At 40.4% G+C, this 14,915-nt stretch overlaps 1 protein-coding gene across 3 annotated transcripts in view; it reads right to left on the bottom strand.

Annotated features, from left to right (window-relative positions):
* Positions 1 to 4,821: 4,821 nt before the first annotated feature.
* Positions 4,822 to 14,915, bottom strand: part of Clock (clock circadian regulator) — an 86,181-nt gene continuing 76,087 nt past the window's right edge. For 2 of the 3 annotated variants that reach the window (XM_051170510.1, XM_051170508.1), the window contains 4 exons: positions 14,150 to 14,356; positions 13,407 to 13,612; positions 9,859 to 10,162; positions 4,822 to 6,609 (listed from right to left, as the gene is read on the bottom strand). In XM_051170510.1, the coding sequence (XP_051026467.1) occupies positions 6,448 to 6,609; positions 9,859 to 10,162; positions 13,407 to 13,612; positions 14,150 to 14,356 (879 nt within the window). In that variant the 3' untranslated portion in view covers positions 4,822 to 6,447. The remainder of the gene's footprint in view (positions 6,610 to 9,858; positions 10,163 to 13,406; positions 13,613 to 14,149; positions 14,357 to 14,915) is intronic. The other variant, XM_051170509.1, reaches the window with a different exon arrangement.

Consider the following 14,915-nt stretch of genomic DNA (forward strand, 5'->3'; position numbering starts at 1 on the left):
AAGAGACCTGAGTGAAGGCATGCTGGTAACACATCATCTCTCAAAAGGATAATTGGGCTCAATTAAAATGGCAATATCGCACTGAATAGAAGAGTCCACATTTTATTCAATGTATTTCCAAATGTAGCTTATGGACACTAGGGAACCTAATGTAGCACCATTGAAACCATTCCTTACCCATCATGTTTCTGATCCTGGCAAAAGGGTAATAATACCTGAAAGAATGCCAGTTTCATTTTTATGATTTGAAATTATTTCAATTAAATGTTTGCTTGGGGAGAGGGAGCATTATCTGAAGATCAGGAGCCATATGCATCTCTCCCTGTGGATCTGGAAGGGATGAGCTCCATTCTTGTTTTTATTTAAACCCAGAACCAAGCAGTAAGGACAACAATGTCGAGAAGAGCAACAGCAAGAACACAGGAGAATCTGGTGCATGTCTGTTCGATTACTAACTGATTTAACAAAGTTTACAAAGATAAAACATACATGTGTATGTGTGCGTGTGCATGTTTTCCGCTAACTGGCTTTAACATAGCACTAATCTGTCTTTGGGTTTCAATCTTTACACAGGGTGACTATGAAAGTGCTATACTGGAGCCTTCCCTAACTTTAAGCCACAGTAAATTAGATTTCAAAATAATTATTCTGGCTGACACATCTATTGCTTAATAAGAGGCTTTTTGAAGGCAGTATCTTTGCCTGAAGGATGACATCAACTTAACAGCTTTTTCTATATTTCAGCCTTGTGGTACTCTCAATAAACGTGAGCCAGTACAGTCCAACTCAAACAAAATATTTGAATGTCATTTCTTAAAGTGATGTCACAGTTTGTTTTCTCATATTTAAAACCATACATCTAAAAATGGTTTATTTTCAATTTACCCCTCAGAGTTAAATACCTTTTAAGTAATTAAATCCAATTGTGCCTGACAGTGTTTAAATCACTGTTCTCCACGGGATCCCCGTGTGTGCTAGACACTGCCTACGGGGAGCCCACAGCTACAGTGAGTACTAATGGAGGACCCTGTCTCAGTTCGTGGGAGCAGGAAGGCCCCGCACACAGCTAGGCTTCCCGTGTTCGAGCACCACTTGATTGGACAGTGCTGGCTACGGAGGATCTAAAGATAGCCAACGTTTCCAAGAGTTTTCAGTGTGCATGCATTGTCCAACTGTATGTAAGGACTTAAGTATATGCATAGGATGACGACGGCCACTAAAAGATAGCATTTTGCTAGCATGTCCCCAAGTGGGCACAAACAGAGATAACATGTGCCCTTGGTTCTGTCATACTGGCCTTTGACTGTGTTGGAGAAATAACTGTATAAAAAGAAATGCCCATGAAACAGAAGGCAACAAGTGACACTAAGAAAGGGTGCAGTGCCGTGAAGCAGGGCTGGACTGAGTTAGCGCTCTACAGTGTTTTCCTAAAGGGAGTTCAGAGCAGGAGGGAAGTGCAGGGAGGTCCGATGAACCCTCCATCCTGATGTTCAGTTCTTGTCAGTGGAGAGTCACTGCAGGGCAGGGTAGCGACTGCCCCGTGAGCCAGTTCTCCAAGGACAAGATAATGAAGTAATAATTTAACCACAGGAGACCAAATCACTAAGTAGGTAATGCAGAGATACAAATAAATACACAGCCATTTTATTTAAGAAACCCAGAGAACTGCTTTGGAACAAGTGTTTCTCCCAGCCACTGCTAAGTCCTATAAAATACTATTGTGATTGTCGCTTAGTTCAGCACCTCAGTGTTTGCTGGTGGTGTTGATAGGATCTTAATAGTTTCCACAAACTATATACAGCTACAAACTATTTCAGTTAGGGATCTTCCTGGGAAAACCCAGGCAGCATAGAAAATATTGTTAAGTACTCTAATCTTTCAAAGTAGCATTTCAGAAAAACAAGGAATGTAGTGTAGGATAAAAAATATGCAAAACAGTCACATGGAAAAAAAGAATTTTAATTTTTAAATATATAAGTTTGCTTAATTTCTGGTGAGCTGTTCAACACTGTTTTAAATATCCTGAATTAGTAACGATACCAACAATTTACCTCCAGTGTTTCCACAGGAGACATTAATATAAGACCAAATTATAGTTTTCTTCAACCAAAGCAGTCTTTCTCAGTCCTTTTTGTGCAAAAATATTACAAGAGCAACTCAAATGGGAACGCTGAAATGACATGCCAACATTTCAGGGCACATTTAAAACACTCAATAATTCTTGAAATTACTGTATCCTAAAATATTACTACCAATCGTTTCTAGATTAGTTCTGTATATCTACTCAGACAGATGCATATTCCTAGACCTCTGAAAATAAACAGGCTCATTGGTCTCTTTTGGTGTCCACACAATAGGCAAGATAGGTTTACAATAGTGTTTAAATCAAACTACACACCTACAATCTCCTGACTCCACCACATTCAAAACAAGTCAGTTTATTTGGCTACCTTGAAATCACTCCCACAAACCTGCTACGGTTCACTGGATCTAAACATTTCTCAGAAATGTGTCATTTATAATCTCACCTAAGTGATGATTAGGGGATCCTTTAAAAATGGTTAATGCCTAAGATACAAACTTTATCTAAATGAATAGTTGCAATAAAGTGCTTATTACCTTTCAAAATGATGCTTTAGACTGTGGTATGTTGTTCTAAGTGTGTGCTAGTCCTCCCGTAAAGGATCCCCAGGCGTGAGAGTCTGATCTCACCTGTCTCAGAAAGCAGCAGCACTATCTTTTGGTAGGTAGGCTGACGATAGGCACGTTACCCATGCGGATGAGGCTGTACTAGGGCTAGGGCAAAAGGGGAGGGGGTTAGAAAAGTGGGCGGCGTGTGGAGGGCTCCTACTACACTCACAGTTATATACAAATATATTAAATATGCTATAAAAATAGTCAACTCTTTTCCTTTGCATTTACTTCAGAAGGTCCTCTTAGAAGAGTGTTCATTCATCCAGACACACCTAAAAGGTCTTTTTCTCCAATTACTACGAAAATGGCAGATGCCTTTGTGCTGTTTCTTCACCACTGAAAAGTTCCAGTCAGTTTACTCCTGGCTGTATGCCCTCAGCAATATTAATATCCAGTGTTTATACCTCCCAATGTGGACTCTGGTGCTTAGAACAGGACCACAGGTACTGGAGAGGTGATAGGCTTGAATGAGCTTTACACAAATGTATACCAACAAACCTTAAATCACTAAAGAAACAGAAAAAAAGAAGTACTAAAAATGCTATCTGCATTCCACTTAAAAAATTGCCTCAATAAAGTGGAAACATTTTAAACACAGTAATACCCAAGTGAAAATACTCTACCTGTGTAGACTACTTTAAGGGTCCTTTCTAAGGCTTGAACAAGGCTCATCTCCCTCACATGATGCCCGTATACTGGACTGCTTCAGTGCTCCAAACTAACTTCAAGAAGACTGCTTTAAGGCAACGACCAACTACACATAGAACTCAAAACACTAGTTTGCACAGAGTTTTCTATCACAGACTATTCAAAAGCATTGGCATCCTTTTGTTACTAGTACATACCTAAGCCATGTCTAGTGACAGAAGAGCACAGCACTCTAAGGCTACCCTCAGTTTAGGACAGAGCTTGGGGAAGAGCCTTAGTGCTCATTTGCAGGCGACCTCACCTACCACATGTGCTGTCCTCCCATAGTTTCTACTCTAAGGAGAAAAGAGGAGTCCTGCAGTGGCCAGGCTCTGGTTTGGCGCCAGCCTCCAGAGCAGCGCTGTGCTTACTGCGCTCATCCTGTGTGGTCAGCAACCTGAGTCACCCATCAGAGGCAGTCCAGACAAGGTACCTGCAGGGCAACTACAACCTATGTGACCTTCACCCTAACAATTTCTTAACTAAAAAACACTGTCCAGAATCAAACTTTTTAAAGGAAAACGAATCCCCATGAAGTAGAGCAGGGGATACTAAGGATTCTAAGAAGCTGGGAAGTGTTTTCTATTTGGTATCTTTCCATGATTTAGATTTGGGGTTTCAGTCAACAACTTTGGCTACAGAAATGAAGGCCAAGCAACACATGAACCTTCATCAGAATGCTGAAGTCTTGTAGGGAGCAGACAGGGACAGTTTGCCATCCAAAGAAACCAAGACGTAAGGAGCTAAGAGGCAGCGAGTGCTGACAAGTGCTGCCCAGCATGACTCTCCATATGGACAGCAAAGTTGGCAGCTGGGAGTTCTTTTATCAACTGCTACTTTCAAGGAGGAAGATGAACTGTGAGGAGTAACAGGAATTACATAATTAGTGCGTTGTATCCCGTTAGCTAAATTCTTATTACTAGGTATTGCCAAAAAATAAAGGAGGCACAACTCAGATGACATGGAATGGCGTAAGATCAGGAAGGCAATTTGGAAGGGGACAAAAGCAATGTGGGTGCTCCATTTCACCATGTGTGTACAAGTTTGCTATACATGTATTCTCACAACTATTCCTGGTATTCGTGGGAATGTCAGCTAGAACTCTGTGATATGTTAGTTACTGACTGGTATCTAGCCACACTTCTTTTGCAGAAGGGTAGGTACCAATTTTCTTTGGTTGTTTTCTTTTTCACCACTAACTTTCTAACTTAACTGCAGTCAGGTAAACAGGAAAACAAAGACACACTGAAGGATGAGAGCAATGCTGAGGACAGAGACCCGAGCAAGTCCTGAGTCCCCTGAGCTCTTATCTAGCAATTCTGCATTAGGTTATTTTCACTGTTGAAAACCTTTACTTGGCAACCTCACACCTGTTACACACTTTTTTCTAAGGTCAATTCTAGTCTGTCTCACTTGTCCTCCCTTTTCTTGGTAATGTTTATATTCTACTTACCTTTTGTTCTATAACTGCAAATTTCATTATTAGTACCATAAAGTCTTCAAAATGCTTTTTAAAATGTATATAATTCTGTTGGAGTTTATGACCTGTAGAGTATGCTATTGCCAAATGAAATCTTAATTCATGTTTAGAAAGCATGTGAGTTACAACATTCTAGTGTTGCGATGAAGGTTAAAGACAGTTTGTACCCTTTCTCTGATCAAGTATTTACTGGTAATTCTTAAAGGACTACTTAGCTTTAAAGGAAGATACTAATTTTGAAACAATTTTGGGGTTACATGAACAACTATGATACTGCTAGGGCAGTCCAGGAGACACAGCAGTCTTCATGGGAACGTGAGAATGACACTGAGACCCACATGCTGCTAAAAATGTACTAAGGTTTCAAAACTGCTACTGAAACCAGACAATGAGTTCAAGATGGTGAGTTATCACCTGATTAAAATCAAGGCACTATGGGTTTTCCCCCCCTCAAATAACCCTGAATCATTTCTGACTAAAAGAAGCATTGAAATTTTTAAGGATAATAAAAAGATTCCAACAAACCCTAAAAGTTAAAATTCCCACCATTGAGAATGTTAAAAAGTGCCTAAAATGTTTTGTGTGCAAATTTTACTCTTATAACTGAAACATTCTTGAAATCACTTTCAGGCTTGTTGAAAACCATTTACATAAATATTCCAACTATGAAATATATCAAAATATGTGATCAAACTCTCAAGCAACCATCTAAAATAAAGCAGTGCAATTCTATTTTCAAACATAATTGAAAAATAATGAAATAAGGGATATTTCTGAATAAATGGAAATGTAGCAATAATTAAACCTGAAAGCACTCCATTCCCAGCAGCACGCTGACCCTCACTAACAAACTGTGACATCATAGCAAAAGCACGAACAGAAGACTGGCACCATGGGAAAAGTGGCCAGAACACTGCTGTGTTGTAAACAAAATAAAAACAAGAGGCTGCTATCAGTTTGTACATGGTGTCAAAATCTAATGAAATGTACTCGTTCCTGTGAGGGACAGACAATGCTTTCATGCCACATACACCAAGTTTGTTTTCTCTCCTTCATCCAGACATACACACATCTATATAGAATCTGTACACAGAGATCTCAAACTTGCGCAAAATTCTGAAATTAAGGGCCATTCCATCATTATCTGAACAAGGCGAGGAGTTCGGGACGAGGACTACTAACTACTGGACTATCTTCATGGCATCTAAGCAAACCCTGGCAGTGGTGCGTCCTCTGTAACATCTGATACCAGGCACAGAACACCAACACTGTTAGTGCTTTTCTGGTTCCGTGAAGGTCATGATTGATAGTTGAGCTTGTTAGCATTTGGCAATATACTCTTTCTCCATCAAAAAATATCTGGTCAAAGAAACTGTCAAAATTGGCTGTGTCCCTCTAATCATCTCCCGCTGGCTGGTATTTAATGTACATCTGTAGCACAGGGCAGCATTTCCCTACCGACTAATCCAGGAACTGGAACACTCAGACTACTCTCACGAAACTGCTGAACTTCAAACCGTATGTCATCCGAGCATCTCCTTCTGGCCATCGCCTTCCTCTGTAGTGCCAGAGAGGACGCGTGTGTGCTACTGTGGCTGGACCTTGGAGGGGTCCGTGAGGCTGTCAGTCCTGTGCCGACCAGGCTGGTGCTGCTGGTGCTGTGAAGGGGGGAAGGTGCTCTGTTGCAGTGGAAAGGCAGCGGAGAGGATGAGCTGTGTGGACGGGTTCCCATGCAGCAACCTAGACGTCTAAAAACACAGAGGATTATGCACCACGGCCTCATGCCTTCGCCCTGTCAGTTCACCCTGTCCACCATCCAGAGCGACAACAACGTTTCTCATCTTATATGCTAATCTAAAAACTATTCTCGGAAAACAGAAGCCTTGCCCTCTTTCTGAAAGCATAACAAAATACAATTTTTCAAAGGAAATCTTGCTGAGAATTTCATGGTGTAAAACACAATTTGTCTGGAGACAAACCACATATTTTTACTCTATTTCCTACAGTACCAAATTTTCAGCAGTAAAACTGGAACAAGCTGTGTCTATAATATATGAACAGTCTCTGGTTAGACAATGCACACAGACCTGCTTGTTGGTAAAGAATCAAATCAGGGTTGAGAAAATAGCTTTGTCCTTGTAATCCCAGTATAGGTGAAGTGAAGATAGGGTCCTTGCCGTTCACTGGCCTGCCAGCCTCACCTAGTAAGTGAACCCCAGGTCCCATGAGACCCTGTTTCAAAACAAAACAAAATAAAACAACCCCCCAAAAACAAGGTAGACTGAGGAACACCATCTGGGATTGACTACTGGCCTCCATACATTTGCACTTGCACACACACGTGTATGGGTACCCTATGTGCCCCCTGCCCCCACCACACAATAAGCACAGGCCTCAAGTGCTAGCTTGAGCTGTTCTACCTGCAGACGTGTGACTCAGCTGTCCACTTCTCCCAGCCTCAGCCTTTTCATTTAGCAAAAGTGACTACTATACTGAGTTTGTACAAACATTAAAGAAAAAGGAGGGCACAGCTGGAGGCTGCAGTTCTGTGTGGCTGTATGAGGTAATAGAATAAAGCAACAAAAACAAGGCGCCACCCCCATCCCCAATGATTTGCCATCACTAGTCCACACTGTGATTTCACTTGCCACATCTGATTATAAGTCTTACTTTTATGAGTCTGTTTCTTTCACATTTTAACTTCTGCCTGTTTGCTACTCTGTAATTCTGATACACAAAGAGGGACTAGCTGAGAGAATGGAAAAATTTTCAAGTAAAGTACACACTTGCTGCAACACTTCTGAACTTAACTGAGGCTAAAGTGGGTGACTGACATTTGCAACTATGTATAGAGAAAACATGCATACAAACACAGGGAGCCTTACACCTTAAGATAAGAAAACCTGTCATGGACTTTTACAATTTTTCTTCTTGATTTGTTACTAGAACAAGTCATTGTTTTCAAGTTTTTAAAAAAAAATATTTTTATTCTATGTGCATTGGTCTAAGGGGGTCAGATCCCTTGGAACTGGAGTTACAGACAGTTGTGAGCTGCCATGTGGGGGCTGGGAATTGAACCCGGGTCCTTTGAGAGAGCAGACAGTGCTCTTAACCACTGAGCCACCTCTCCAGCCCCCCAAGTTTTTAATTTCTTTAAAGATTTATTTATGTATGTATATGAGTGTTCTATTTGAATGTATGCCTTCATGACAGAAGAGGATATCAGATCCCATTATAGATGGTTGTGAGCCATCATGTAGTTGCTGGGAATTGAACTCAGGACTTTTGGAGGAGCAACTAGTAGTCTTTACCACTGAGCCATCTCTCTTGCCCTAGAACAAGTCACTGTAAGACAAAGGGGATTTATAGCATTTGCTTCCCTGATTTATGACACAAATACATTTTCAAAGAGGTCCATTAGAAAAGCCAAAGTATGTATTTACTACCTATATAAATACATTTATAAAAAGCATTACCTAACTAATGATGGCTCTTTGGGGGATGCATGTCTGTGCTGGGGACAAGGAAGAAGAGAATGTCCACTGTATTAAGAGCAATTTTTAAACACTTATCTACTGTGTTTGTATGTGCACAGGCCAGGGTTCACATATGGAGGACCGGGAACAACCTGCAGGATTTAGTTCTCTCCTCCCACCGGGTGGGGTCTGCAGACTGATCTCAGGATGTCAGGCTTGGCAGAGAACACCTTCACTGACTTAAGCATCTCCCTGGCCCCAGATGTCCACTCTTTAAGAGCCTGTCCTCTTTGATAGATTTAGAACTGAGACCTTAAGGCAAATCACATCTTTTAAAACTCTGTCTAATTGTCATAGAATTGTAGCTATATATACCAATATTTATTATATTCACCTAAGTAATAGTCTAAGACTGGTTTTATTATTTGTAATAACAGCTAACCCAGTTATTAATTGTAAAAGTTCAGACTTAAGCCCTATGAATCCTGTGGGTATGGCTTGGTCATATTTCTGTAATGAGGCTGGTTCAGAATTCCTCACTGTCAAAATAAGAATCCATCTAGCTCAGATGGACTCGAGTGGAGAAACCACCAGATTCACCAACTCTCAGTCTGGAAACCAGTTCTGTTGGTTCTTTGCTGAAGATCCCTACCCTGAGGATCTTCTGGATCCTATGGAGAGGCAGACTCTATGATTTATCTACATGAGATCTGTGTGGGTTTTGTCACTAATGTCCTATTACATTTGCCAATATCATGGTTATCAATGACAGCTAGCTTTTTACTTCTCAGTACATTTAGCAGTTTACATGCTTTTTTTTAAAAAGGCATAAAGTATGAGCTATTATTACCTCCAAGGTACCACTGAGGTTTGACATGTGTATGTGGTGCAGCAATGACCAGTTGGGGGCACCCTGACTTTAGAGCCTGAGCTCTAATGATAACCACACTGCTCCTACATGGTAGCTCTCCTCTGACGTTAACATTTAACAAGAAAACTCTGACAAGCTGGCATGGTGGTGGGCGCCTGTAATGCAGAGGCAAGAGCATCTGTGGGTTCCAGGCCGGGCAACAACACCAGGTAACAAAACAAAAGCACAATCTGAGAAAACGTAGTGTGATGAGTCAGGTAACTCCTGGGCTGAGGAGGAGATGCTTCGTTATGCTCCTACCCAATGAAGAGCATGGTTTGATGGTATTATCTAAGAAAGAAGAAATGGGGCTTTTTATTATATTTTGGAAATATTGGCCTGGGAGAGGAAGTAGGTAACCATGGGCAGGAAGAAGGCCTCCTACTCTACCTAGAAGTGCAGAGAACTAAGTGTGGCTAGGCGAGACTTTTAAAAACTTTCCAAGACTGAAGAAGAAAAGATGAACCAGCCAATCACAATGTTTTCATTTTTATGGATATCTAAATCCTACAATAAGCTTTTAAAGGTGTTCCAGATCCACTAAAAAACCATTCATTTAACATCTTATCTGCTTATAAAACAGCCAAGGCAGCTTCCTCAAGGGGAGTTACCTGTAAGAACTGCTGTGGAGGTTGGGTCATCTGAGCCTGAGATGGTTGCTGAACTGAAGGAAGCTGCTGTTCCTGGGAACCCTGCTGCTGCTGCTGCTGCTGCTGCTGCTGCTGCTGCTGCTGCTGCTGTTGCTGCTGCTGCTGTTGAGTTACCGACAATGTCTGTGCCTGCTGCTGTTGTGTGGCAAAGGTAGGATAGGCAGTCACCACCTGGCCCATGAGCATGGTACTTGGTACCATGACGGCCCCACAAGCTACAGGAGCAGTTACTAATTTGGTCACAAGTTGCTGACCTTGAGAAAATCTGTGAGAGAAAACAAAATGGAGTCAAAAGGATGATGCATAACTCAGTCAGCTGAATATTTATCTCAGATAATAACCAATGAAATGGTTCATTTATTCTATAAAAGCCTATGTTCCTAGTTTCTGTTTTCAGAGGATCTCCTTGAAGGCTAGAGGTATAGCTTAGTGGTAGGGTGTTTGCACCGCAGATTGGAAACAATCTCCAGCACCAAAAATAATTTTAATTTTGGCAACCCAAGTACCCACTGACAGAATGGCTAAGCAAAGTGCTATGCACATTTGGCCTTAAAAAGGATCTGATGTGTGAAATACAGATGAAGCCTGAGAAAATTAAGGGAAACAAACTTGTTAGGAAAAAACAAATACCGGGTAATAAATTGATATGATGTACCTTCAGGCAGTCAAGGTTATATAAACAGGAAAGAGAACGGAAGTTGCCAAAAGCAACAGGCAGGAAAGTTAGACACTGTCTAAAGAGTTTGAATTTGGAAAGGTGAAAAGTGTCCTGAAGATGGTTGGGGTGACTGTTGATGTCATGTGGATCAGACACGTGAATGTTGTCTCAAGGCCACTGAACAGCACACTTTAGGTGGTTAACATGGAAATTTTTGTTATATAAAATTTATCAATTGAAAAATTTAAGTTTGTAAAAATGAACTTTTTATAAAACAGCAAAGTACATAGGAGTTAAATATGGTGAACACGGCTCATTTATTACACTAGCACATAATTTGTGAGCAAATTAAAACTACCACAAAATAATGCTTTATAATTTTACATCTATAAGAAAATTTATACTCAAGGAAAAATGACATTTTTAAGGATAAGTTGAAGTGACATTTATCAACCCAGCATATTACTTCCTCTGTGAGAATTTACTGATTTTTCTTCTCTGCCTTTTCCTTTCAACTTTGGTGACAGAATTACTTGTGTGTGCCTTTCCTGTGAGATGAAGTTCAGTCCTAACACTGAACGCAAGGGGATAGACATGGCTAAACAGACACACACACACAGAGACACACACACAGAGACACACACACACACACACACACAGAGAGAGAGAGAGAGAGAGAGAGAGAGAGAGAGAGAGAGAGAGAGAGAGAGAGAGAGAGAGAATATTGCCCAAATGATTTAAAGTTCAAATACTAAGTCTGGTACAGATATGTACTTTGTTATTAACACAGTCCACATGTCATAAACAGTTACCACTTATTTATTATTCCTGCAGTGCCGAGGACTGAACAGCGAGCTGCTTGCACTCTACCACTGAGTCACACTCATCTCTAGTCCATTAAAAAATGGATGCTGAATTTATGGCAGATCTTAAAATTTAAATTTTGTAGTACATACTTCAGGACCAAATGCTTGGGTGCAAAAGAAAAGAAACAAAATAATAAAAAATTTCTACATAAATCAAGTTCAAAGAAATAACAATTGCAGTTTGCTTAGTCAGAGATGTGCTAAGTGCCAGTTTCTCTGCAACAGTAAATAAAGCCCCATGGCACAGCAATAAGCGCATAAACAACACTCTAACCATCTCTGGCACAAACGCATTCTTTAATGTCTACTGGCTTACCGTACACGGACACACAGCTAGCACTCTGCTCTAACAGCTCTCTGAGCCCTCGGGCCATGTTTCTTTATAATATAGGCCGACAAGCTCTTCTGCACAACTTTTCCTGACCACACTTTTCATCTGCTTTCTCCTACCCATAAAACTCATTTGCTCCCCTATAAAGTCCAGCAGATATTTATCATGCCTAATATTCGTGAGCTGGTTATCCTTTTATTTTTATTAATCTAGCACTCCCTGCGGGGGGGAAAAAGCCTTTAAATTTCCTTTGAAATTGTCCATTCCCTCCCCCCAAAAGATATTTACAAATGGCTGATAGACTACATCCTCCAAAATTCATGTCAGCATTCTAGTTTAGTGTCTTTCTTCCTCGACTTTAAACTCATCTTCTGGCTGGGACGGCACATGATAGCAGTGTGTAGTAGGCCTAGCATACAGAAGGCTCTGGGTCCAACCATCAGCAATGAAAACAAAACAAACTCAAATAAAAATCAACCCTCGGAGAGCATTCCTTCGGCACATTCTTAACTTTCCTAAACTATAACTGCTATGCTATGGTTGGATTTTTAAGCTGAGGAAGATGAGCTCCAAGGAACAACAGGTCTCTGCTCTCGCTGCCTATAAAACCTTGCAGCTTCCTTGGTCTGAATATTATCTTAAAAAAAAAATCATATTGTTCAATAAAAAAGCAAAATATGTAAGCAAGCATCATACTTGTAGTGAAGGAAGTAAAAACATAAAACTATTTCATATCAGTATTTAAGACCACAGAGACACTGTAATTAAAACCAGATCCCTGTGAACTGTATTTATCCAGCTAGTCACACTTCTCACTCAAGACACAGTGGCCTGCTGGTCTTCAATGGTTGCATTAATTTAGGCATTTAAGCTTTGAAGCCACATTAGCCATCTCCTCTGCTGTGCACTTGGTCAAACTATTAAAAAACCACACTTTTCTCACCTGACACTTAGGGAAATAAAGGAAGATACTAATACATATTTAACAACTTTTGAGTAGAAAGATGAGCTATGCTACTGTTACTCTTTTAGCACCTTTATGAAGAAGACCTGAGGAGTACTTACTGAGCCTGTTAAAGCCTGTGTGACAGCTACCACTATCTGACAGCGCAGCCAAAGCCCTGTGTCACAGTATGCTACAGCGTGGTTCTCTATCTGACAGCCTAGTTTCAGATGAAAAATAAAATTTGATGTTATTCTGTAAAGTCTTTATAATAGATATGGTATTTATTTGAAATTTTAAAAAACGGCTATAGTAAGCATCAAACTAAAATTGTATGGTAAAAAAAAGAAAATTACTGGTTTTGGGAAAAAAGACAATACTAAGGCCTAAACTGAGTGAGGGCCCTGCCCATGCTAGGCAAGTTCTCTATTCCTGGGTTAGCTAATTAGCCCATGTATATTTATTTTTATGATTTTTACTGTGTTTGCCGCATGCATGCAGGCATGGAGGAGACCAGAAGAGGTCATGAGCCCCCATGCAGCTGGAGTTAAGGTGGCTGTGACCTGCTGGGGATGGGTGCTGGGAACCACACTCATCTTTCTGGAAGAGTAGCAAGTCCTCTCGAATGCTGAGACATTTCCAGACCATAGAGGTTTTTTTCAGTCAATCAATTTACAACTCTGAAAATAATGAATGACATATGACAACTACCTTATCTGTCTGTCCTGAGTGAACGTGGTTACTGTGGCACTCTGGGTACTGTTCTGTGGCATACTAGATGGAATCTGGACCATGCTCCCAGCAGCAGGCTGAGAAATCACCATTGTGTTGTACAGTGGCGCTGTGAGAGTGCTTGGCGTCTGATTGGGAAGAGATGTTTGCTGGCTGTGTCCACTCATTACATTCTGTTGACTCTGCTAGAAAGGAAGATTTTACAGACATTACCTAACAATTATAGAATGCTTATACTATTCGCCATTTAACAATGGTGACAGAGCAGCAAAGGACTGGCAAAATATAATTACTCTAGGAGAAACCTAGACTGACTTGTAGTAACCGACAGTCTGGATTCTTCAATGGAAGGTAAGCTGGCACTTTACAAGAACAGCAGTTGTCTGTTAAAAGCAAGTCAGTGATGGTCACACCCTTGTCTGTTTTTCAAATAAAGTAACAGATATACACTAATTAACTGCCAGAAGTCTACAGAACCATTAAACTACTCCTGCTTCCCCAGCTGCCCATACATAAAGTCTGCAAGATATAAGAACCTGGTATAATTATTAAGCTAGGTCCTTAAACAAATCACAAAATGATTAAATATTAAAAATATTTAACAGTACCATTTTCTACAAAATATTTTAATGAACACTATGAATATTTTACACTCTAAATTTTATTAAAATTTAAAAGCTAGTGCAACAAAGCTTTTTTAAATAGATAGTTTAGTGAATTACCTGAGTTGAAGTACTCTGTAAAGTCTGTTGTTGCATCATGTGCTGGTTGGTGCTGATATGTCCAGGGTTCATCCCACTTTGGATCTGGTTAGCGGGGACAACTTGGCCTTGCATATTTACAGGTGTAAGTTGATGGATATTAGAATTTCCAGAGGAAAGTTGAACAGAACCAAAATTCAATCCAGGGTTTGATTGTTGCAAAAACATCTTTGAAAATAAAGATGGCATTTCAATGAACTTCTTTGGCAGCAGAAGGCTCAGCAGGCACAAGTGCTCGAGTGCCTGCGCCACAAGCCTGACAGCCCGAGTCGGTCCCTTCAGTCCATGGTGGAAGGAAAGACCAGACTCCAAAGAGGTATCTTTTGACCTCCAGACATACTCTGTGGCACATATATGCTCTCATACACACAGACACACACACACAGAGACATAGACACACACATACACACACAGACACACACTGATTTCTAGTTACGTATTTCTGGGGGTGCTGGGAATCAAACTTAGGGCCTCAAACATTTTAGGGTAAACTCTGTACCAGTGAGCTACATTCCCAGCTTAAATAAGCTTTATAGGTTTAAAAAAAAAAAAAAAAAAGACCAAGGAGAACACTAAAAGAAATCAAGCAGAATATAGTTAATAGTCAAATAATCAGTCGTGAGGACATTTTGTGTGAAAAATGATTATAGCAATAATAACAATATAGTATGAGGCTACACATTCTTTCACTCACACACAACAACTGTGTTACTCAGAGCTCCTCACA

The sequence above is a fragment of the Acomys russatus genome, chromosome 28 (assembly GCF_903995435.1).
Source record: "Acomys russatus chromosome 28, mAcoRus1.1, whole genome shotgun sequence".
NCBI lineage: Eukaryota > Metazoa > Chordata > Mammalia > Rodentia > Muridae > Acomys > Acomys russatus.